The 26,611-nt window shown below is 34.8% G+C and overlaps 1 protein-coding gene across 1 annotated transcript in view; it reads right to left on the reverse strand.

Annotated features, from left to right (window-relative positions):
• Positions 1 to 26,611, reverse strand: part of UBA6 (ubiquitin like modifier activating enzyme 6) — an 83,238-nt gene that overhangs the window by 49,494 nt on the left and 7,133 nt on the right. The window contains exons 3-6 of the mRNA XM_077848184.1: positions 10,016 to 10,110; positions 9,139 to 9,167; positions 3,629 to 3,723; positions 2,990 to 3,101 (exon numbers count right to left, since the gene is read on the reverse strand). Of these exons, the coding sequence (XP_077704310.1) occupies positions 2,990 to 3,101; positions 3,629 to 3,723; positions 9,139 to 9,167; positions 10,016 to 10,110 (331 nt within the window). The remainder of the gene's footprint in view (positions 1 to 2,989; positions 3,102 to 3,628; positions 3,724 to 9,138; positions 9,168 to 10,015; positions 10,111 to 26,611) is intronic.

Genomic DNA, 26,611 nt, shown 5'->3' on the forward strand with positions numbered 1-26,611 from the left:
AGTAGACGTGCCTAGGTAGCTCAGCCAGCTAAGCATCTGCCTTTGGCTCAGGTTATGATCTCAAGGTCCTGGGATGGAATTCTGCATCAAGCTCCCTGCACAGGAGGGAGTCTGTTTCTCCTTCCTCTGTGCGTGCTTTTTCTCCCTCTCTTCCTCTGTCTTTCAAATCAATAAATAAAATCTTAGAAAAAAAAAAAAAGGAAATTTAAGTGGTAATCTTATTGACACCAACCACAGCATTTTTCTAGATATGTCACCTTGGGCAAGGGAAATAAAAGCATAAATAAACCATTGGGACTATAACAAAATAAAAAGCTTTTGCACAGTGAAGGAAACCATCAACAAAATGAAAAGACAGCCTACTAAAAAGGAGAGATATTTGCAAATGACATATCTGATAAGGGGTTAATATGCAAAGTATATAAAGAACTTATACAACATCAAAATCCCAAACAATATGAATTAAAAAAATTGAACAGAGGACCTGAATAGACATTTTCCAAAGACATACAGATGCCTAACAGACACATGAAAAGATGTTCAACATTTCTCATCATCAGGGAAATGCAAAAAACAACCCACAATGAAGTATCACCTCACGTATATCACAATGGCTAGAATCAAAAAGGTAAGAAATGTCAAGTATTGGTGAGAATGTGGAACAAAAGAAATCGTCTTGTGTTGTTGGAGGGAATGCAAACTGGAAGATGCATACTGAGGAAAACATATAGTGGAATATTACTCAGGTATAAAAAAGAATAAGATCTTGCCACTTATAACAACATGGATGCACCTACACAGTATTATGCTAAATGAAATAAGTCAAAGACAAATACTATATTATCTCCCTTGCCTGTGAAATCTAAAAAAATTAAAGAAATGAATAAAGAAACAAACAAAAAACCAGACTTTTAAATAGAAAGAACAAAATGATAGTTGCTAGAGTGGAGATGGATAGATGGATTGGTGAAATAGGTAAAGAGAATTATGAGGTACAAACTTCCAGTTATAAAATAAGTCACAAAGATGAAAAGTATGGCACTGGGAATATAGTTAATATTGTAAAACCATTGTTTGGTGACAGATGGTGACTACATATATCATGGCATACAATGAGTAATGCATAGAATTATTGAATTATTATGCTGTATACCTGAAACTAATAGAACACTACATTAATTATATTTTAATAAAAAACTGAAAAACTAAAAGGAACTCTGTTGAACAATTCTATTTAGGAAGTCTATTACACATCTTTGTAGAAGATTGATTTCAAGTTATCTAGTCCAGAGTGGAAGTCTACACTGGCTTTTAAATTGGTGTGATATTATTATAATTATAATACTAAATACACCTTTTGGTCATTATCCAAGGTTCCTGGCGTATAGATCCTAAACTCTTATAATTTCCCATATAAGAGCTACAGAGGCATCTTTTGTTATAGTATTTAGTTTTGTTCCAAGTCCTGAAATAGCTCCAGAGCGATAAAGGTGAAATAACATCTTTTGTTATTCATAACAAGCCCCTTTCAGCTACACCTGAGTTTAGATTAATGAAATGACTTTTAGAAGCCCACTAAAGAGAGGGGCTGATTGTCAGGGGAACCAAATTTGTGATCTGAAGGTCAGAACTTCCAGCCCTGTATCTCAGAACTCAAGGGAGGAGACAGGTGCTAGAGATTTTCTTAATCACTAAAAATCAATTATTTAATCATTTGTGCTTCCATAATGAAGCCTTCATAAAAATCCCTGAACTAAGGGCTCAGGGAGCTTCCAGATTCATGGAGGTGCCAGGAAGGTGGCATTCTTGGAGAAGGCATGGAAGCTGTGTGCCCCTTTCTGCATACATTGCTTTATGTATCTCTTCATCTGACTGTTCCTGAGTTATAGCTTTTATAATAAGCCAATCTAGTAAGTAAACTGTTTTCCTGCATTCTGTGAGCTGCTCTGGGAAATTAATTGGACCCTAGGAGGAATACGTGGGAACCTCCAATTTATAGCCAGTCCTTGGAAGCACAGGGTAACAACCTGGGCTTGTGATTGATGTCAGAAAGGGAGCAAAGAGGCTTTTGTGGGAATGAACCCTTAATGTGTGGGATCTGAAGCTATCTTCTCCAGGTAGAGTGTCAAAACTGAACTGAACTGTAGGACACTGAACTAGGTGTCCATGGAGTTGGAGAACTGCCTGGTTGGGAGGAAAAACTCACACACATATGGCAATACAGTGTCAAAACTTCGAAAAAAAATATATATATTGAGTAGCAGTAAAACAAGGGAGGGCTTCTCCCTAAATGGGCAACATCATAATTTAATCACAGAGAAAATCAGGGTCAACCTAATCACTTTTTAACACTTAAGGTGTTGAGAATTGTTATTATTTAAGGTTAACTTTAGTTAACCTTAACTAAAGTAGACTGAATATTGTCTGCATTTTTTTATTCCTCTGCAATTGATTATACATGATCCTTTGCCCATGGCCTTAAGAAGAGCAGAGTGTACTTCCCTGTTTCTCCACTTTGGGCTTGACCATGTGACTTACTTTGGCCAGTGAAGTATTAACAGAAGTAAAATGAATGGAACCTTGCAATGTGCTTTAGATAGATGGACTTGCCTTTTTGCATTTCTTTTATTGCCACAATACCATGTCCTAGGTAGCCTCCTGGTCCCAAGAGAGACAGGTGAGCAAAACAGACTTTGCAATTTGAGTTCAGCCTAGAACAGCTAAACTCCAACTGACATACAGATATAGGAGAAAGAAATACATGCTAGAAACCAGAGTTTTTCACTGTTCTGAAAGAAGCTGACTTTGTCAGTTCTCAAGTCCTTTCCCTAAAATGAAGCATTGGAAAGGTATTATTTTAAAGGAAGTCTTTTAACCTAGAAGTTTTTGTTCTGCTAAACACACTAGGTTTAATTAATTATACTACAATATACCTAACAATCTGCCTTATAATTTGTCAACAATATCTAATATAAAATAGAGTACCAACCTGGTATTTATCTAAGAAGGAGAGATCTGTGGTTTCATTTAAAAGAACAGAGGATGATGTGACATGAACATATGGATTTAGTTCTGCAATATGTTGAAGTACAGCTTCAGCCCTAAAAAGCAAAAAAAAAAAGGACTTTTATTATTCTTCCATTCAATACTCCCAATCCCTCATATTTGGACACTTTGACGATATCAGAGAAGCATGAATGCTAGAAAATTTCAATGGAAACTTAATATAGAGATAGAAAGAAGACTTACTTATCTATACAGATAACTATACAATGTTGAGATGTAGCATACTGTCATGTTCCATCATAAGCCAATAAGCCATGTAATCTCAAAGCATACCCCTATGGTTCCAAACTCAGTAAGTCTTTTAATAATTCAGCAATAAAAAAGACTTTTAATAATCTTACATTCATTTCTAGGTAGCAATATCAACATATTAAAAATTTCACAAATATAAATAACTAAATCAGTGTATGTTAACACTTATTTGTCTATGGTGATGTGAATTTATGGTGATAAGTCAAACAACTATGAATGAACTGGAGTTCTAGACACAGAAAATATTCTAAGTAATTGCAAGAGTAAAAAAAAAATTCTACAATAATACATCAAAATATCTTATCTGCACCTGTTTCTCCTATTAACAACATCATCTTCACAGAGAAAGAAGTTGGTTCCTAGATCCCATGTTTGGCATTTTTCTGTATCATGAATGGTAAGTGCCTTTGAAAAAGAGAAAAATCTCTGTTATATTCAGGAATAAGATAGCTATATCTTTAATACTATTTATGCTGAATTAGAATTATCCAGTGTAATCAGATACTAGAAAGTAATTAAAAGCTTAAGAATTGAGAAGGATATAAAGTTGAATTCATTCACAAAGGGTGTGACCATATTCATCTGTAAACCCAGGAAAATTAACGGAAAAACTACTTTAAACCATAAGAGAATTTTAATTTAGGAAAGTAGTATGTTATACTAATCAAAATACAAAAATCAAAAGAATTCATGTGAACAATTATTTTCAAATGTTCCATGCTCAAAGTAAGAAAGATAATCAAATAACTGGAAAGAACATTTTTAACTTGTAACAGAGAAAGGAGCGAGGTATATGAAAAACATGCAGTATACTGAAAAAGAAATGCATTATTTTTTTTGAACCTGCTTGAGTACTTTAAAGTACTTTAAAGTCAATCCTGTTCAAGAATGAAATACCTTTTCTCATTCATCAGAATGGCTTAAATCCAAAAGTTTGGCAATACACTCTATTGGTGAGTGAGGTGAATCAGGTATTCTTATATTATTGATAGGTATGTAAACTGGCATGACCTTAGTGGAAAAGAATTTGGTATCTCTAGCAAAACGTGTACTTTTATCCTTTGACACAGCAATCCCGCTTATAAGAATTTATCACAAAGACACAGTAGGAAAGATACAAAAAGACTCACGTACAGGAGTATTAACTTAGCACTATTTGTAACAGAAAAAGACGGAAGGTAACAAAAAATATCTACCAATAAAGAACTGGATCTAATAATATATAATATATCCATACAATGTATACCCACGTAGGACAAAAAAAGGATGAAATATATATATTTAACATTATGAAGTAATCCCAGGATATGTTGTTAACTGATAAGGAGAAAATGGAGGCAAATATGGCACTTTATCTAAGAAAGGTATGTGGGGATAAATATGTATATACCTACCCATATGTGGGAGCTGCCAAGTATATCAATCAATTAATAACCAAAGTAGAGAGATTAACTTAGATAATAATACCCTAATAGTAGAGACTTCAACACGGCACTTTCAGCAAATGACAAATCTTTTAAACAGAACATCACAAAAGAAACAAGGGCCTTAAATGATACACTGGACCAAATAGATTTCACAGATATATACAGAACTCTCCATCCAAATGCAACTGAATATCCATTCTTCTCAAGTGCACATGGAACTTTCTCCAGAATAAACCACATACTGGGTCACAAATCAGGTCTCAACCGATACCAAAAGATTGGGATTGTCCCCTGCATATTTTCAGGCCACAATGCTTTGAAACTAGAACTCAATCACAAGAAGAAATTTAGAAGAAACTTAAAAACATGGAGATTAAAGAGCATACTACTAAAGAGGAATAGGTCAACCAGGAAATTAGAGAAGAAGTAAAAAGATTCATGGAAACTAATGAAAATCAAGATACAATCATTCAATATCTTTGGGATACAGTAAAGCAGTCCTAAGAGGGAAATATATCGCAAGACAAGCCTCCCTCAAAAAACTAGAAAAAACTCAAACACATAAGCTAACGTCACACCTAAAGGAACTGAAGAAAGAACAGGAAGTAAAACCTACACCAAGCAGAAAAAGAGTTAATAAAGATTTGAGCAGAGCTCAACGAAACAGAGACCAGAAGAACTGTAGAACAGATCAACAAAACCAGGAGTTGGTTCTTTGAAGGAATTAATACGATAGATAAACCATTAGCCAGCCTTATTAAAAACAAAAGAGAAAAGACTCTAATTAATAAAATCACAAATGAAAAAGGAGAGATCACAACCAAAACCAAGGAAATACAAACGATTTTAAAAACGTATTATGAGCAGCTATATGCTGACAAATTAGGCACTCTAGAAGAAATGGATGCATTTCTGGAAAACCACAAATTACCAAACATGTAACAGGAAGAAATAGAAAACCTGAACAGGCCAATAACCAGGGAGGAAAATGAAGCAGTCATCAAAAACCTCCCAAGACACAAAAGTCCAGGGCCAGATGGCTTCCCAAGGGAATTCTATCAAACATTTAAAGAAGATACCAAACCTATTCTACTAAAGCTTTTCTGAAGGACAGAAAGGGACAGAATACTTCCAAACTTGTTTTGTGAGGCCAGCATTACCTTGTTTCCAAAACCAGACAAAGACCCCACCAAAAGGGTGAATTATAGACCAACATCCCTGATGAACACAGATGCAAAAACTCTCAACAAGATACTAGCCAGTAGGGATCCCTGGGTGGCACAGCGGTTTGCGCCTGCCTTTGGCCCAGGGCGCGATCCTGGAGACCCGGGATCGAATCCCACGTTGGGCTCCCGGTGCATGGAGCCTGCTTCTCCCTCTGCCTGTGTCTCTGCCTCTCTCTCTCTCTCTCTCTCTCTCTCTGTGACTATCATAAAAAAAAAAAAAAAAAAAAAAAAAGATACTAGCCAGTAGGATCCAACAGCACATTAGAAGATTATTCACCATGACCAAGAGGGATTTATCCCTGGGATGCAAGGTTGGCTCAACACTCGTAAAACACACAACATGACAGATCATATCAACAAGAGAAAAACAAGAACCCAAGAACCATATGATCCTTTCAATAGATGCAGAGAAAGCATTTGACAAGATACAGCATCCATTACTGATCAAAACTCTTCAGAGTGTAGGGATAGAGGGAACATTCCTCAGCATCTTAAAAGCCATCTACAAAAAGCCCACAGCAAATATCATTCTCAATGGGGAAACACTGGGAGCCTTTTCCCTAAGATCAGGAACACGACAGGGATGTCCACTCTCACCACTGCTATTCAACATAGTACTAGAAGTCTTAGCCTTCAGCAATCAGGCAACAAAAAGAAACAAAAAGCATTCAAACTGGCAAAGAAGAAGTCAAACTCTCCCTCTTCGCAGAGGACATGATACTGTACATAGAAAACACAAGACTCCACCCCAGATTGCTACAACTCATACAGAAATTTGGCAGAGTGGCAGGATACAAAATCAATGCCCAGAAATCAGTGGCATTTCTATACACTAACAATGAGACTGAAGAAAGAGAAATTAAGGAATCAATCACATTTACAATTGCACCCTAAACCATAAGATACTTAAGGAATAAATCTAACCAAAGAGGTAAAGGATATGTACCCTAAAAACTACAGAACACTTCTGAAAGAAATTGAGGAAGAAGACACAAAGAGATGGAAAAATATTCCATACTCATGGATTGGAAGAATTAATATTGTGAAAATGTCTATGCTGCCCAGGGCAATTTACACGCTCAATGCAATCCCTATCAAAATACCACGGACCTTCTTCACAGAGTTGGAACTAATCATCTTAAGATTTGTGTGGAATCAGAAAAGACCCCAAATAGCCAGAGGAATATTGAAAAAGAAAACCAATGCCAGTGGCAACACGATGTCGGATTTCAAGCTTAGTACAAAGCCGTGATCATCAAGATATGTGGTACTGGCACAAAAACAGACACATAGATCAATGGAACAGAACAGAGAACCCAGGAATGGACCCTGAACTTTATGGTCAACTAATATTCGATAAAGGAGGAAAGACTATCCACTGGAAAAAAGACAGTCTCTCTCTCTATATATATAGAGAGAGAGAGAGACTAAGTATAAAAAAGAAAATCATAGAGCATTTTCAATAATTATATTAACAATATTGAAATTGTTATGCTGAAATTATGTTGTAAGTAGGTATCATATAATATAGGATAAAGCAAATACATGATTAAGTCCATATCATTAAGACTCAAACTTTAGAGTAAGAGAAGAGATAGAAATACAAATCATGATATCAAAGAAGTAGACATGCTATCATCCTAAACTTGAAACCTGGAATTTCAGTGTTCATTCATGAATTTTCTAGCTCTGTCCACTGAAGAGACTTTACCATCAGTGACAAAGACTACTAGGGTTGTATTAAAAGGACTCAAGAACGGAAGAGTCCAATAAGGAAAGATGAAACAATTTAAGCATCACTAAGAATTACAACTATACTGGATCAAAACAAATCATGTATGTTTAAATCCGTAAGTAGTTTATCATGATGTTCATGTATATACACATGCCACACAAGTTCATTAGTCACTATTGGGGGATGACAGGAAACTACTGATTCTGAAACCTGGTCAACAAAGGGTGAAAAAAAAAATCAAGTATTTATCCTGCCTTTTATACATTTACAAACTACACTTTAGTGAAACCAAATATGTGATGAATGGAAAACGGTCTAAAATACTATTCCAGCTAATAAATCAAAAAGAAATGACAGAATTGGAATATCATTATCACTAATGAAATAATGAATCTAGGCAATGATCATTAATAGCTAGTAATAACCACAAAAACAAGGGCAATAGATTAAGATTTCCTACCAAGAAGAAAACATAAAATTATCTGTGTAGCAGGAGTGCCAAAATAATCAAATCTGAATTTGAATCTCTGGATAGAAATACCAGTTTACAGGAAATACAAGAGTAGAGGTATATGTGATAAATGATCTGGTTTTATTTACAAGTACATTGTAATGGGAAAAAATCAGGGAAGGGAAATCTATAGATAAAAAGAAATCAATTTCAGTGTATGGACTTGACTTGAATCCTAATTAGAACAAAACAAATTAGAAAATCTGAATTCTAACTAGATATTTGATGATTGAGTTAGGCTGTAAGAGAACCCCAATGATTCCCAAGTCCTGTTACTCAGGCCTTTGTGTAATTCCCTTTCCTTACATTCATAAACTACTGAATTGCTTTTAGCAAATAAGCATAGATAATGGAATATCCAAATTAGGTTACAAAAGACTGATTTGTTTTACTAGAACATTCTGTTTCTTGTCTTCTTGCTAGCTTACTCTGATGAAGCAAACTGCCTTGGTGACCTCCAACCAAGAGTCAACAAGGAACTGAAGTGGGAATGTGAAGTGAATTGTTTCCTAGAGTTCAATGTCTGTTATGGTTGCCATCTTATTTGCCGCCTCCTCATTTTTCATCTTTTTTTCCTTACCTTCCCCTATGTGGATGTCTGGGTTTTATATCAAAATAATTTGATGGTTGGGGAACAGTGGGAAATGGGAAAGAGATAACATGGAACAAAATTGTCTATGAGCAGGTAATTGTTGCTGCATGATGGGTACATGGGGTTTTGTTAAAACTATTTTATTGTCATATAGTTTTGAAATTGTCAAAAGAGGAAAATACAGCACTAAAACAATTTTGCTAGTAAATGAAGAAGCAGCAAGAAGTAGGCCAAAGTGTAAACAATATTACCACTAATGAGCAAAAAAAATAAATAAATAAAATAAAAATCACAACAATTATTTTAACCAAGGACATTTACTCACTTACCTTAATTCCTGCAAGAACAAGATTCTTTGCTATGAAGGAAAAAGAAAAAGAGATAGCTTAATATTAGGAATGTATATTAGTCTTGATGGAGCTTAGTCCCATCTCTGACTGGATAATTTAACTTTTTTACTACCTAAAAAATATAAGTTCCTTAGAAAATACAGATGAACAAAAAGGAAAAAAAATTTCTATAATCATACCACACTGAGGTATAATACACTAAAGTTTTAGTGTATTATCTCAGACATGTTATAAATGTATGTGTGTGTGTTCTATCATATATGAATTAAAGATACAGAAATGATCATTAATGGTTATTAACATTATATAAAAAGAAGCAAGAGAGGGATCCCTGGGTGGCGAAGCGGTTTGGCGCCTGCCTTTGGCCCAGGGTGCGATCCTGGAGACCCGGGATTGAATCCCACGTCGAGCTCCCAGTGCATGGAGCCTGCTTCTCCCTCTGCCTATGTCTCTGCCTCTCTCTCTCTCTATGTGACTATCATAAATAAAAATTAAAAAAAAAAGCAAGAGAATCATTGCTGGTTCCTTGTGGAAGAATATAACAGTATCATGAAACAGTGTTATTAAGGGGCAGCTGGATGGCCCGGTTGGTTAAGTGTCTGCCTTTAACTCAGGTCATGATCCCAGGGTCCAGGGATTAAGCCTGAGGTCATGTTCCCTGCTCAGTGTGAAGTCTGCTTCTCACTCTGCCTTTCCCCCTTGCTCATGTTCTCTCACTCTCTCAAGTAAAATCTTAAAAAAAAAAAAAAAAAAAAAAGATTTTGGATCTAATCTCCTTTATGGGAAAATAAATTAAATTCTTTAGTTTATGTTGCTCAAAGTATCATATAAAATCATGAATAAAAATACTACTTACCAATTTCCAAACCAAGACCACCCATACCACTTAAGAAAACATGGGACTTGGCCATCTTCTGCATTGCTGTATCTCCAAGAACGTACCTCTGTCGACTATAGGTAAAACACAATACAAATAAATTATTTCACAAAAATTACACATCCCTTAAAGTTGCTTGGGAATTAATAGTCTAGTAACTAGGTCCTGCCACAGATGTGTTTTGGATCACTTGCACAGTGGCTAACATTTCTAAATTAATTGCCAAATATAGTACATAGTTGGAAAAAACCTTAGATCTGGCACCACCTTCTCTCATGGCAGCAAATGGAGTTGAGTAGGAGTTGTCCTGTTTGATAGGGAAGACTATGTGCTCTAGACTTGCCACATTCTCATCCCATTCCCTTAGTTTATTACCTCAGGGGCCATAATAGGCATTTGAGTTTCCTACCTCCCCTTTAAGTCTTTATAAACAGGATTTCTGAGATAAAAAAAAAATAAAAAATAAAAATGGTTCCCTTCTTGGAGTTTAGATGACTTACAGCAGTTTTCTAACATTATTTTATTTATTTCTTTTTATAAGTAGTATTAGTATTTATGCCCAATGTAGAACTCAAACTTCCAACCTCAAGATCAAAAGTCGCATGCTTTATCAACTGAGCCAGGCTGGTGCCCCTAAAAATTACTTTAAATATAAATGCTGTTAAAGTATGTACAAGATCCCGTTAAGCCATCCATCCGAATAGCCACAAGATAGCATCGGAATGAGAATTTCAAAAAACACACATTGGCTATTTTAAAAAGTCAGATACAATAATAAAGGCAACAGAAAGCTTATTTGAAAGAATAGTGATAAAGTTGATGCTGTACCAAATTTTTGAAGATAATGGTCATTCCAATGGGTTCTTACAAGAATCATTTGAAAATGGGTTAAATATAAATAACTGAACTCCTTGGTTTAGAAGTATTTCTTTTGGAATTTGCAATGTTCATGCTAGTTTAATTTATTTAATGCATGTTTGTTTAGTATGTAGATACTTATTTCCATATTTCAGCTATTTATATTCAATTTAAAAGCCTGAAAAGTCATTTCTCACCTAGTCAGAAGACAATTTATAAACACAAACTGTTATTTCATTCCTCATTCTCACAAAATAAAAGCTAGACTTCTCTTTTTATTTTATTTTTATTTTTTAAAAGATTTTATTTATTTATTCATGAGAGACACATAGAGAGAGAGGCAGAGACACACAGAGGGAGAAGCAGACCCCACACAAGGAGCCTGATGTGGAACCTGATCCCAGGACTCCAGGATCACGCCCTGGAACGAAGGCAGGCGCTAAACCGCTGAGCCACCCAGGGATCCCCTAGACTTCTCTTTTTAAATCAGTACTTACCAATTCTGTTTCAGAGATCAAAAGTATCCATTTATTCAACAAATATTTGCTGAACTTCTACTATGGTATATATAGTATATTACATAGTCTTGCCACCCTTATTTCTGTTCCCCTAAGCAATATATTTAAGTTTTGTCTGTTTTGGAACTTTATTTATATATAAAGCCATGTGTGTGTGTGTGTGTGTGTGTGTGTGTATATATATATACATATATATATATATATATACACACACATATATATATATATATAAGCCATTTCTGTTTTGGAACATATATATATAGATATATATATAGATATATGGGATCATTTTGAATGTCATCTTCTGTGTCATGCCTCTTTTGAATGATGCTATATTTATAGATTTATTTAATATTAATGTATATGGCTATTTACTAATTTTCAGTTGTCTTATTCTATTGTATTGTACTATTCTATTATCATAACATATCACAATTTAACTATTCTAAAGGTCTGCAGCATGAATCTCTTTTTTAAAGAATATTAATTAAGTAATCTCTATACCAAATGTGGGGCTTGAACTCAAAGCCCTGAGAGTAGTATGCTCTTCCAAACTGAACCAATCAGGCACCCTGCTATTCTATAGTATGTATGTATTTATAAGATTTATTTATTCATGAGAGACACAGAAAGAGAGGCAGAGACACAGGTAGAGGGAGAAGCAGGCTCTCCGGAGGGAGTCTGACATGGGACTCGATCCCAGATCCCAGGATCACACCCTGAGCTGAAGGCAGACGCTCAACCACTGAGCCACCCAGGCATCCCTATTCTATAGTTATGGACAGTTTCTTATAGTTAGACTATGGGTATTCAGATATGGCTCATAATACAAATGTGTACATTGCAGTTTCTACAGATATATGGACAGATGATAGATAATAGCATAATATATCTAGGAGAGGAAATACAGGGATAACTTTATTAAATAATGCCAAACTGTTTTTTCTGAAGTGTACCAATAACTGTCCTCCTGCAGTATAACGAAGTCCCTGTAGTTTCACATCCTTAACAGGAAAAAGTTAACATAGTAGGTCTGGTCATTAGCCTGCTTACAGGGCTAGCCCTTGGCTGGTGTCTTCGATTTTTTCCTAATTTCCTGAAATAAAAACTCATTAGTTTTCAGGTTTTCTTTTCTAAAATACTATGTAAAACTTGAACTTATTTTAAACAGCATCTCAAATTTTGATACATAGTACTTCTTTATTATTTTCCAGTTTTAATTATGATTCTTTTTGACTTAAGGGTTAATCTGAAGTGTATTTTTAAACTTTTAACTTCATGGGGGAATATTCTAGTTATCTTTTGTGTTAACTTCTAGCCTACGTGTATTGTGAATAGATATCACAATCTATATGATTTCATTTTTTAATATTTGAGAATTGTTTTAGTCAGTTTTGCAAATGTTCCATGTACTCTTAAATAGAATGTGTACTCAACAGTTGGTTAGATACAATATTCTTTATATGTGCATTATATTAATTTTAATAACCATATTGATGAATACTATACCCATTTTGATTTTTTTGTCTGCTTCTTCTCTTGATTAGTAAAAGCAACATTTAAACTCCTCCACCAATGTAATAGTAAATTTGTCTATTCTTGTATATTGTACCTTAAAAGTACTGACATGTAGAAGTGCTAACACTGAGTGTTTATTATACACTATACATTGTTTTAATGTTTTACTTGTATTAACTAATTTAAATCTTACAAAATTCTATAAGTACTATTAATAGTCCATTTTTACAGAAAAGAAAAGTTAAGCACAGAGAAATTAAGTAATTTACAAATAATGGAGATAAGATTCAAGTCAGGCAGTTGGCCTTAGCATCCATATGCTTAATCACTATGGTACACTGCATGTAGATTAAGAAAGTCAAATCATTCTAATAAGGTTTACTGGAGGAATAAAACAAACAAAAAATCAGTTCCCTAACCTAACTCTTCCCTACCCAGATTCCTATACACCAAAGGCAATCATTCTCAATTTTTTTAGTTGTTTCTTCGAATATTTACTCCTTTTTTCTCAATAATGTTTATACTTTTATTTCTTGGCTTTTCAGTTTTATATATACCCTATTAATTTCCTCCTAACATGAATAATCTTTCTGCAATACAAATTTGGTCAAGTCATTCTCCTGCTTTAAAAACTCCAATGATTTCCTATTTTCCTCATGATAAAGTCTAGATTCTAATATAAGTCACAAGGCTGTTCATAATCTAGTCTCTGCTTGGCTCTCTCTAGTCTCATCTTTTGTCACTCCTCTATCAAACTCCATATTCTAGGTATACTCAAGGTTTTCACTTCTCCAAATGTGGTATGTTGTCTTTGGCCATTAGACATTTTTCTGGAGTATTTCTCTTCCTCAATATTATCTGCCTGAAAAACTTCTACTCATCCTCCAGTTTTGGCTTATACGTTATTTTCCCCCATGATGTGTCTCCCAACATCCCTAGACTTCCTCAAGATAGTGCTGGATCATCTTTTATGTGCATCCGTAACATCCTACAATGTATTACAACATTTATCACAATATATCTTCACTATTTCTCTATTTTTCCTAGGGGATTATAGATTCCTTAAGGCAACCTTTGCTTTATTTACTATTGTATTCTCAGTGATTGACAGGTCCTGGCACGTTACAGACACACAAAAACAACTTGTCAAATTAAGGAAATGAACTGGCATATAAGAACAAAAACAACATGTTTATACTCTACTTAGAAGAGGACTTAAATACTTTTTTCTATGTTCAGAGTCACAGGAATTATGTTAAAAAATGTTTTCATCTCAGACTTGTTCTCATGAATTATTTTGAAGATTATTTATGTAAATAAGGAATAGCTATGACACAAATTTGGTTATAAATGACAAAGAACTTACAGACAAAAGGATAAAACAAAAGACATATGAACCAAAGTTTTCCAAAGAATTATAAAGTCTCAGACAGATTCTCAGCAGTTTCCTAACTACCTTTTCAATGTTTGGCCACCAAGGGTAAAGGTACTAATTAAGTACCTATATTGTGCTAGACAAAGTCAGGAACTCTGAATTCGATGCTAAAAATCTTACGACGTTCATATTGTTAGTAAGTAGTAGAGATGGAATTTAAAGAGCCTAGAGTATAACCTCAAGTCCAGCATTGTTATATTACAGCTTACTCTACTGAGTGGATATTCAAAATATCAGTGAAAGTATCCAGTAGAAATAAATTACCCAGGCTATTTTTAGAGAGCCCTATTCATTAAAGATTCTCCCTTCATGAAGGTATGATATCTCCTTACAGTTTTCACCTACTAGTCCTAATTTTACTTCCTTGGGGCCATAGGGAACTTGTCTAATTCCTCTTGGATGTGTCAGCTCTCCAAACATTTGAAGATGGTATTCAGGTTCCAGAGTCTTCTTTCTTCAGGTTAAACATAGCCAGTTCTTTAAATTATTCCAAGCATGACATCATTCTGAATCCCCCTCAACACTCTAATCACCTTCTTCTGGATGCATTTCAATTATCTTCATCATGCATTCATAAATTTATTAAAATCTCTCTCTCAAGCCAGACACCGGCACTGTGTGAGGACCATAATAACAAACTCATATGGGTACTATGAGGATTAAATTAAGTCTGCAAAATATATTAAATACTTAGCAGAATGCCTGGGACATGTTACTGAGAGAAAACGATAAATAATCAAATAATTCTTTATTAAGGAGAATACACAGAAGTATCAGAAACTAAGGGAATCTGATATAAGAAGAGGGAGTAATTATCTCTATCAGCGGAGGTCATGGAAAGCTTCACAAATGAGCTTCATCCAAGTTGGATTTTGAAGACTTAATAGGAGTTAAAAAATAATCAAAAAAGGAAAAGTATTCTGTAACAGAAAAAAAAAGGAAAATAAAAGCATGAAAAAGAATGGCATATAAGAGATACATAATAAATACAATAATAGGCGATCCCTGGGTGGCTCAGCAGTTTAGCACCTGCCTTCGGCTCAGGGTGTGATCCTGGAGACCTGCGATCCAGACCCACATCAGGCTCCCTGCATGGAGCCTGCTTCTCCCTCTGCCTGTGTCTCTGCCCCTCTCTCTCTCTCTCTCTCTCTCTCTCTCTCTCTGTGTCTCTCATGAATAAATAAAATCTTAAAAAAAAAAAAAACTTCTAAAGATTTACTAACTCTTCTTTAAAAACAAAAAATAAATACATTAATATTTTCACTTCTGGCCACGAAAAGTTATAGGATCAGATTTATCTTCCACCTGCCTTAAACAACTGAAAACTGGACAATATAAATAAACAACAGATTTCAGACACTTGAGAACAGGCATCTGAGGACAGCAATTTCAGAGAAGAAAAACAAATGAGGTGAACTTTATGAATGTCCTAGCTATTGCCTGAAGAGTCTCCAGGCTGCAATTCAGGAAGGGGAACTCAAACAGAACCTGGTGGTCTCCATGAATTGAAGACAGGGCTGTGAATTCAAGAAGGCTAAAACGTGAAAGCAGATGCACAGAGAGAGCACCAGAGATTTGTAGAGGGTTTTCTTTCTTGAGTATATAAGCTGGATAAGATCAGCAAATGCATATGAAGAAGCAACCTTGAGGGCAGCCCAGGTAGCTCAGCAGTTTAGCGCCACCTTCAGCCCAGGGTGTGATCCTGGAGATCCAGGATCAAGTCCCACGTCGGGCTCCCTGCATGGAGCCTCCTTCTCCCTCTGCCTGTGTCTCTGCCTCTCTCTCTCTCTCTCTCTCTGTGTGTGTCTCTCTCTCATGAATAAATAAATAAAATCTTAAAAAAAAAAAAAAAAAAAAGAAGCAACCTCGAGCTGGGGAAAGAACCACCTGAGAGGGGATGGTGAAACAATGATGGTTGTTGAAACAGGGCCAGAAGTAGTTTGTGCTCCTCGTCAGCCAAGTGGAAAATTTGGATAGAATGAATACTCAGAGGATATTATAACAATAGTGGGGGAAAATTAGCCTCAGACTTAAGTCTCCTCTAATCTCACCTGCAAAGCTTAAAACCAAGCTTTGAAAAAATAAAATTGTTTTCAAGTAATTTAACTGTATCTCTTAACAAAGCTCAATAATATTTAAAGGAATTCAAAATAATGTAGCACCCAAAAAAGGTAAAATTCACAATGTCTGGCATACATTAAAAAATAACCAGCTACACAAAGAAGTAGAGAAATACAACTCATAATGAACAGAAAAACTGACAACAGAACAGATTTAGGAATGACATAGATGATAGACTTTATAGAAAAATATATTGAAATAATTATAAAAATAACTATAAATATAATCCATATATGCTCAAGGAGAAAGAAGAAAGCATGAGCAGCAAACTTCTAGAGATGAAAATCATATTATCTATGATGAAGAAATATATTGGATGGAATTAACAACAGATTCAACTCTGCAGAAGTGAGCTTGAAGATACAGCAGAAATTTTACAACATGAAACACAGACTGAATAAAAATTCAAAAACCCAGAGCACAAATGAGTTGTGGAACAACTTCACTAGGCCTAATATATGTGAAATTAGAGTTCCTGGAAAAGTTCGGAGAGGAAGAGAGATAAAAATATATTTAAAGATCTAAGAGCTAAAATTTTTCTGGGAATACAATCAATCAACTCACAGAACAATGTGAACAAATCCAAGAATAAAAAATATGAGGGAAACTACACCAAGGTATATCATACTTGTTATACCAGGATGAAGAGAAACTATTAAAAGTAATCAGGGAAAATAGGACACATTATTTACAGAGGAAAGATAAGAATGACAGTTAACTTTCTCTCAAGAAGCACTACAGATCAAAAACAGGGGCCCAACATTTTAAAAGCACTCAAAGGAAAAAACTGTCAATCTGGAATTCTATACTCAATTTTATAAGTAAAAAGACTTTTCTAGACAATCAAAAGCTGAAAGAATTCATTGCTGACAGACCTTTACAATAAATAATGCTACACTAAATCCTCAGGCAGATGGGAAATGATACCAGATGGAAATCTTAACTTACACAAGGAACAGAGAATACCAGAAATGACAAATATATGAATAAATACAAAAACACTGTTCTGCTATTTATAAATTCTCTTTTAAAGACAGTTGACTGTTTAAGCCCAAAATGATAATGCACTGTAAATGTCTAACACATGTAAAAGTAAAATGTAAGAAAACAATAGGTCAAATCCTGGGATAAGAGAAATGGAAGTATACTGTTTTAACATCCCATACCACACAGGAAGTGATAGAGTATTATTTGACCATACACTATAATATATTAAAGATATATGCTACATGCCATAATCATTAAACAAGGAAAAAGTATAGTATTATGCCAACAAAGGAGATGAAATATAATAATAAATGTTCAACTATTCAAAAAAATAGGAAAAATTGGAAAATCAGTAAGAGATCAATGAGAAAGCAAAAGGATATCAATGTTTCACATTAAATGTAAATGGTCTAAAGACCCCAATGTCTTAAAAGACAATCGTGTCTTAAAAGACAAGATTGGTAGACTGAATAAAAAGAAAAATCCTACTATATTCTATTTATAAGGGGCCAAATTTAAATACACAAATAAGAGTAAATGAGTATATAAAGATAGATAATGCTACCAATAATCAGGAGAAAACTGGAATGGCTCTATTAATATTAGACAAATAGATTTCTGAACAAAGAAAACTACCAGGATAAAGACAGCCATTTCAAAATGATAAGAGTCAATACATTAAGAGGATATAACAGTTATAAAAGTTTATGCATAATAACAGATGCTCAAACTACACAAAGCAAAAACTGATAGAACTGAAATGAGAAATGTCAAACAAAAACGACAGACAACACTACTTTCTCAATAACTGGTAATAAAGACTAGACAGAAAATCAGTTATGATATAGAATACTTGAAAAACTATCAATCTGACTTAATTGACATTGACAGGACAATCTAACAAACAACAGAATACACATTCTCTTCAAATGCACATAGAACAATGATAAGATGGATCATATTCTGTAGCAAAACACTAAAAAAATATGAAATTATACAAAGCTTATCCACTGATACCAATGGAATTGAAATAGAGATTAACCATAGAGGGGCACCCGGGTGGCTCAGTGGTTGAGTGTCTGCCTTTGGCACAGGTCATGGTCCCGGTATCCTGGGATTGAGTCCTGCATCAGGCTCTATGTGGGGAGCCTGCTTATCTCTCTCCCTATGTCTCTGCCTCCCTCTGTGCGTCTCTTATGAATGAATGAATGAATAAATCTTTAAAAAAGCGACCGAGATTAATAGATCTCTGAAAAATGTCTCAATATTTAGAATACAGATAATACACTTCTAAAAATAAATTTAAAAGTTACAGTTTTCTGAACTGAGTGCAAATGAAGACATATCCATTAGATACATATACAGTGTTTAGAGGGATATTTTTAGCATGAAATGGACATATTACTAAAGAATAAAGGTCTCAAAAATTGATCTCAACTTGCATTTCTATATACCAACAATGAAGCAACTACAAGAGAAATTAAGAAAAACAATCCCATTGTTTTCTGCACCAAGAATAATAAAAACCTAGGAATAAACTTACCCAAAGAAGTAAGACATCTGTACTCTGACAAGTACAAAACACTGATGAAAGAAACTGAAATTAAGCAAAGACATTCCATGCTCATGGATTGAAAGAACAAATATTATTAAAATGTCTACACTACCAAAGCAATCTACAGATTTAATTAGCTATCAAAATACCAACCGCATTTTTCACAGAACTACAATAAACAATCCTAAAATGTATATGGAACCACCAAAGACCCCCAACAGCCAAAGTAATCCTGAAAAACAAAAAACAAAACTGGAGGTATCACAATTCCAGACTTCAAGGAATGTTACAAAAGCTGCAGTCATCAAATTTGTATGGTACTGGCACAAAAATAATAACAGAGACCAATGGAACAGAATAGAAAACCCAGAAATGAATTCACCATAATATGGTTAATAAATCCTCAACAAAGGAGAAAAGAATATACAATGGGAAAAAGTCTGTTCAACAAATGGTGTTGGGAAACCTGGAAAGCAACATGCAAAATAATGAAACTGGACCACTTTCTTAAGACTATACACAAAAATAAATTCAAAATGGAAAAAGAAGACCAAAATGTGAGACCTGAAACCATTAAATCCCAGAAGAGGGCACAGGCAGTAATGTCTCTGACATGGGCCATAGGAACATATGTCTCCTGAGGCAAGGGATATAAAAGCAAATATAAACTATTGGAACTACAACAAAATAAGAAGCTTCTGCACAGTGAAGGAAATAATCAATAAAACTAAAAATCTACTGAGTGGGACAAGATAATAACATATCTGATAAACGGCTAGTATCCAAAATATATATGTAACTTATACAACAGTCAAAAAATCCCAAGTAATTCAATTTAAAAATGGACAGAGGACAAGAACAGACTTTTTTTCTAAAGACAACAGACGGCTAACAGACATATGAAAAGATGCTTAACGTTAAGCATCATAAGGGAAATGCAAATCAAAACTACAACGAGATATTAACTTGCATCTGTCAGAATAGCTAAAAATCAAAAACACAAGAAACAAGTGTTGGTGAGGATGTGGAGAAAAAGAAACCCTCATGCACTGTTTGTGGGAATGCAACCTGGTGCAACCACCATGGAAAACAGTATGGAGGTTCCTCAGAAAGTTAAAAATAGAACTATCTTTCAATACTAATTGCACTACTGGTATTTACACATAAAATACAAGAACACTAATTCAAAGGGATACATGCACCTCTGTTTCTTGCACTATTATTTAGAATAGCCAAATCATGGAAGCAGCCCAACAGTCCATCAATAGATGAATGGATAATGAATATGTGGTACTCATAAAAAAATGGGGTATCATTTAGCCATGAAAAAGAAAGAAATCGTACCATTTCCTACAACATGGATGGAACTAGAGAGTGGAAAGATAAGCAGAATGACAGAGAAAGGCAAATACCATATGATTTCACTCATGCAGAATTTAAGAAACAAAGGAGTAAAGGAAAAATAGAGACAAAGAAATGGACTACAGAGAACAAATGGATGGTTGGTTACCAGAAAGGGAGGGGGGAGGGAATAGGTCAAATTAGGTGACAGAGATTAAAGAGTACACTTACCCTGATAAGCAGAGTAATGTATGAAAAGTGCTGAATCATTATACTTACATCTGAAACTAATCTAACACTCACTGTATGTAAATTATACTGGAATAAAAAAAATTAGAAAAAGAAAAGCAAATTGATATCAAAGTAAGCAGAAGAAAAAGCCCCAAAAGACAGAAATCACTGATACAAAACAGGAAAATAACACAGAAAAATCAACTGAATGAAAAGCTGGTTCTTTGGGGTTCAAATAAAATCAATAAACCTCTAGCCAGAATGATCAGGAAAAAAGAAAAACTACCAGTAATAAAAATAAGTGAAGGAACATCATTTCAGGTTCTACAGACGTTAAAAAGGATATTCAGGGAAAATTACAAACAATTTTATGCCACTAAATTCAACCACTAAGATATAAATATATTTTATAAAAGAGACAAACTATCAAAGCTCTCTCAAAATGCACTTGACCCTTAAACAATGTTGGAGCTAGGGGCACCAACCCTCCACACAGTCAAAAACCTGTGTCTAACTTTTGACTCACAAAAACTTAACTAATGATAGCCTACTGTTGACTGGAAGCTTTACCAATAACAAAAACAGTCAATTAACATATTTTGTATGTTCTACATATTACAATCTGTATTCTTACAATGAAGTAAGCTACAGAAAATACTATTAAAAAATCATAAGGAAAATACATTTACAGTGCTATACTGTATTATACTGTAAATTATTATCCTGTTTACAAGATGAATCATCAGTACCTGCATCAATGTTGTCTTACTATACAAAACACTGTAGATGTTATATGTATTATTAACACTAGATGAAAAATAAAAAGATACCAAGAAACAGAATCTGTACTTATAGGCTTAACAATCCATGTATTAAAAACAAAGTAGCAGCAACAAGATTGCTTTTGGTAGCCTAGCATAACTGATTCAATTGCTTCAGGGTAGCCTAGCTTATATACTAATAAGTAAATCTTAACAAAAAATTTGGAAAGATTTTTAATTTACTTATTTATTATTATTTTTTAAAGGTTTTATTTTATTTATCCATGAAAGACACAGAGAGAGAAAGAGAGAAGAGAGAGACAGAGAGAGAGAGAGAGACAGAGACACAGGCAGAGGGAGAAGCAGGTTCCATGCAGGGAACCTGATGTGGGACTGGATCCCGGGTCTCCAGGATCACACCCTGGGCTGAAGATGGCGCTAAACCACTGAGCCACCCAGGCTGCCCTTAATTTATTTTTGTGAGAAAGAGAGAAAAAGAGAGAGAGAGAAAGAACACGTGCACATGTTTGGGAGGTGAGGCAGAGGGAGAACCAGGGTCCCTGCTGAGCAGGGAGCCCATGCAGGACTCAATCCCAGGGCCCTGGGATCATGATCTGAGTTGAAGGCAGGTGCTTAACTGGCTGAGCTACCCAGGCACCCTCTTTACAAAATTTTCATGGCATGTATTATTGTAGTCATACACCTATATGGTATTAGAAACATTGTTACATTTTCTAAAAACCCCACTTACTTGTAATGAGAAGCTGATAAGCAGTTTCTCCAATGATGGGGGGGGGGGTCGTACTGTACAGTAAGGCAATTTTCTTTTTTTAAAGACTTATTTATTTATGATAGACGGGGTGGGGGGGCAGTGACACAGGCAGAGGAATAAGCAGGCTCCGTGCCAGGAGCCCGACACGGGACTTGATCCCAGGACTCCAGGATCGCGCCCTGGGCCAAAGGCAGGCGCTAAACCACTGAACCACCCAGGGATCCCCCAGTAAGGCAATTTTTTGAAAGCAAAGATATGAAATGGTAAGATAACACATTAATTTTGTATTACATATTCACCTTATGCCTATGCAAGGATAGGCTATCCACTTCCATGAGGGTTGTACATGATGTTCTACACAATGAATACTTTGATGATGATGACACCAAAAGGTCTCATACAGTTCTTGCTGTATAGCTATTAGTTTCTCAAATGAAGATACACACACACAACAAATCAGTTTATGAACTGTGCAGCATGGTGATCATTTACTATTTATTAAGTGGAAGCAGATCATAAGGGTCTTCATTTTCCTGTCTTCATATTGGAGGAGAAGTAGAAGGGGTGGTCTTGCTGCCAGAGGTAGAAGAGGTAGAGGAAGGGGAAGGGTAGGCAAGAAATACAAGCACGCTCAGTGTAACTTTATGGAAATACAAACATGATTTGTCTGTTTTTTGCTTTTTCATTTCTCTAAAGATGTTTTTATATGGTACCAGTCCTTCTTCCATAATTTGTTTTAGTTTCAGTGCCCATATCATAGAAGGGTCCAAGTCATAAAAGTCAAAAGCAGTCTTCAATAATGAGAACCTTTCTGCCAGACTGTCAAACATCAATTTGTTTTCTGGCAGTGCTTCTCATACATCTTCTTACACATCATCTGGCACTGTTTGGAAGTGCTTATTTCCATCAAGTCTTTTTCTGTTAATTCCTCTGCTGGGGTGTCTATTAGCTCCTGAATTTCTCCAAACTCCATATCTTGAAACCCATCACCTGCCCTTCCTTTTTTATTTTTACCGTATCCTAATTTCCTTGATTTGCTCTGTCATAAATCCTGTGAAGTCACATATAACGTCTCTACATAGTTTTCTCCAGTAGGAATTTACTGTTCTGGGCATGAATGCTTTCATGGCATTTTCTATACTAATGATAGTATCTTCAACATTGTAATCCTTCCCATAATGTTCTCTCTATTGGAGTTCTATTCCATAGCGTTAATAATCATTTTAATAGGGTACCATGTGTAATAAGCCTTAAAGATCCTTATGACCCCCTGATCTAAAGGCTGATTGAGAGATGCTATATTTGGGGGCAAGAAGACCACTATGATGCCTTTTGTACTGAACTCAGGGTTCTGGGGGGCCAATAGCATGCTGCTCCAATATCAAAAGAATATTAAAAGACAGCCCCTTACTAGCAAGGTACTTCTTAATTTCAGAGACAAAACATCGACAGAACCAATTCAGAATAAAGAGTTTTAGTGTTCAGGCCTTTTTGTAGTACAACCAAAAGACTAGTGGCTGGTGTTTACTTTTTCCCTTTAAGGCTCAGGGGCAGGGGTGGGGAGGTAGAAGTGGCAATACTTAGCAGCTTTATAGACAAGGGCAGTCCTGATCATAAACCCAAATGCATTTACATAAAATAGTTGAGTTAGCCTATCCCTTCCTGTCTTAAATCGTGGTACTTGTTTCTCTTCCTTACTTATAAATCTTTATGCCATTTTTTTCCCCCAGGATAGGCCACTTTCATCTGCATTAAAAACCTGTTCAGGTATATTTTTTCTCCATAATGATATTTTAAAAAAATATTTTATTTATTTATTCATGAGAGACACAGAGAGAGGGGCAGAGACAGACAGAGGGAGAAGCAGGCTGCCTGCAGGGAGCCTGATGTGGGACCTGATCCCAAGACTCCAGGGAGTCTGCTCTCTTTTGACCTGAGCCAAAAGCAGACACTCAACCAGAGCCACCCAGGCATCCCCTCCGTATTGATTTTCTTAAAAGGCATCTGGAACTTAACTGCTGCCTTTTGTTCAGCAAGTGCTTCTCCTCTTATCTTGACATTTTTAAAGCCAAGTCTCTTTCTAAATCATCAAACCATCCTTTGCTGGCATTAAATTCTCCAGCTTTACCTTCATCTTCTGTTTGTTTTAAGTTGTCTTATATGGAGTTTGCTTTTTCTCAAATCATATTAGAGTATATAAGCATGTCTTAGAGCAACTCGCATACCCACATAAAAAGCTGCATTTTCAATACAAGATAAAAAAAAAAAAGTATTTTACAAGAAGTGCAAGGTTTTTGTGTCTGCTGGTGGAGCTGCAGCTTCAGATTCCCACATTCCCTTCCCAAGTTCCATTTCCTTCCCCGTTATGCTGAATTTATTCGTCTTGAAATGGCAGGTAACCATAGATGCAGATTTCAATCTATGGTACGCTAGGTAATTTAACCTTTTCTTGCAATGTCATGACTTTTCTCTACTTTTAGGGAGCGCTTCTAGAGTTGCTGGTGACACTCTGAGACCCATAGTGTTATTCAAGGTTTACAGTATTCCACTAAACACATTGAAAAATAGGTGAGAACTGTGAAATCATTTTACTAGGATACAAAATTTACTGAAGAGAGAGGCTGCTCACACTAAGAAATTAGCATCCCCTGGTATTTTAAGGGGATACTCGCCAACACTTGAGTTCACCACAATAGCAACAGGAAGTGGCTTCAAATTTTATACACTAGTACAAGTAGGCACTACAGTTAATTTTATATAGCTGTGATTTTTAAAGTTTTTCCTTTAATTCCCTTTAGTTAACATACAGTGTTATATTAGTTTTGCCATTATGATTTAATACTGCATTTTTATGTTTGTTTACATTTCTCTTGACTACAAATGGTACCATGTATACTCCGTTTGTGTGCATAAGTTTTGATAAACTATTTTTAATAATACATGTGCATATTTTGTGGTAGTAATGGATAAAACAGACTAGTCTCTACATACATTTTATACATTTACATGCCTTTTGTTAATTTTTAGGTATTTCTAGGCTGTGTGGTTTGTGTTTTTTCAAATTATTGCAAATTTTCAAAAAATTTCCAGTATATTTATTGAAAAACATCCACATATAGGTGGACCTGAGCAATTTAAGCCTATGCTAAGGGTCAACTATATATTACTTGAATGTTACCATGTCTATTAGATGTTAAATTTGTAATTAAAACTTTCCCACAAAGACTAGATAACTCTATTGTTATTTCTACCAAAAATCTAAGGAGGAAATAATACCAACTCTACACACACTTTTTAGAAATTTGAAGAAATATTTCGCAGCTCATCCTATAAGATCAGCATTGCCCTGATAAAACAAAATCACTGAATTAAAAAATAGTCCACAACAATCCATCACATACACAGATGCAAAAATTCTTTTTTCACATTTTTAAATTTAAATTCATTAATTAACATATAGAGTATTATTAGTTTCAGAGGTAGAATTCAGTGATTCATCAGTCTTATGTAATCAGATGCAAAAATTCTTAACAGAATTTGTGTGTGTGTGTGTATATAACTGAACCCTGAGTTCAGTATGAAAGGCATCATAGTGGTCTACTTGCCCCCAAACACAGCATCTCTCAAGCATATATATACAATCATATATATATATAATCATCTCTCTCTCTCTACACACACACACACACACACACACACACACACACACATCATGACCAAATGAGTTTTATCCTAGAATCAGAATGCAAGGGTCATATAATAATCTAAAAGCCATCCTTGTAATTCACTATATTAAAAGACTAAAATGAAATGCATACAATCACTTCAATGAATGCAGAAGTGTTTGACAAACTCGGTATCTATTTCTGACTTAAAAAAGAAACACCAAAAAACAAAACTTTAAGCAAACTAGTAATAGAAAGAAATTTCCTCAACCTATGAAAGGGCATCTATGAAAAACCTACAGCTAGCAACACAGCTGAATGAATGTTCATAGAAGAATATACGTTTTTCCAACAAACATCAAGAACAAAGTGAGGTTGTCCACCTTTACCACTTCCATTTAACACTGTATTGGATCTTCTAATCAGTATGATAAGGTGAGACATAGAAATGAAAGGCATATATCTACACTGAAAAGGAAGAAGTAAAACTTCTTTATTTTCAAACCACATATGTCTGTGTAGAAAATCCTATGGAGTCTAAAAAAAACTCACTAAAACAAGTAAGTGAAGCAAGATTGCTGGATAAGAATAATTATTTAAAAATCAACTGAGCTTGAATTTAAAAGTAATGAATAATTGGTAACTGAAACTTAAAGACTACCATTTATAAAAGTATAAAAATAAAAATTACTTAGGGAAAAATTAGATAAAAGCTGTGGAAAAATCACACACCGATAATTATATAACACTATTAGGAGAGACTAAAGAAATGAATTGACAGACATACCACGTTTATTAATGGATCTTAAAATT

This window comes from Canis aureus, chromosome 14 (assembly GCF_053574225.1).
Source record: "Canis aureus isolate CA01 chromosome 14, VMU_Caureus_v.1.0, whole genome shotgun sequence".
NCBI lineage: Eukaryota > Metazoa > Chordata > Mammalia > Carnivora > Canidae > Canis > Canis aureus.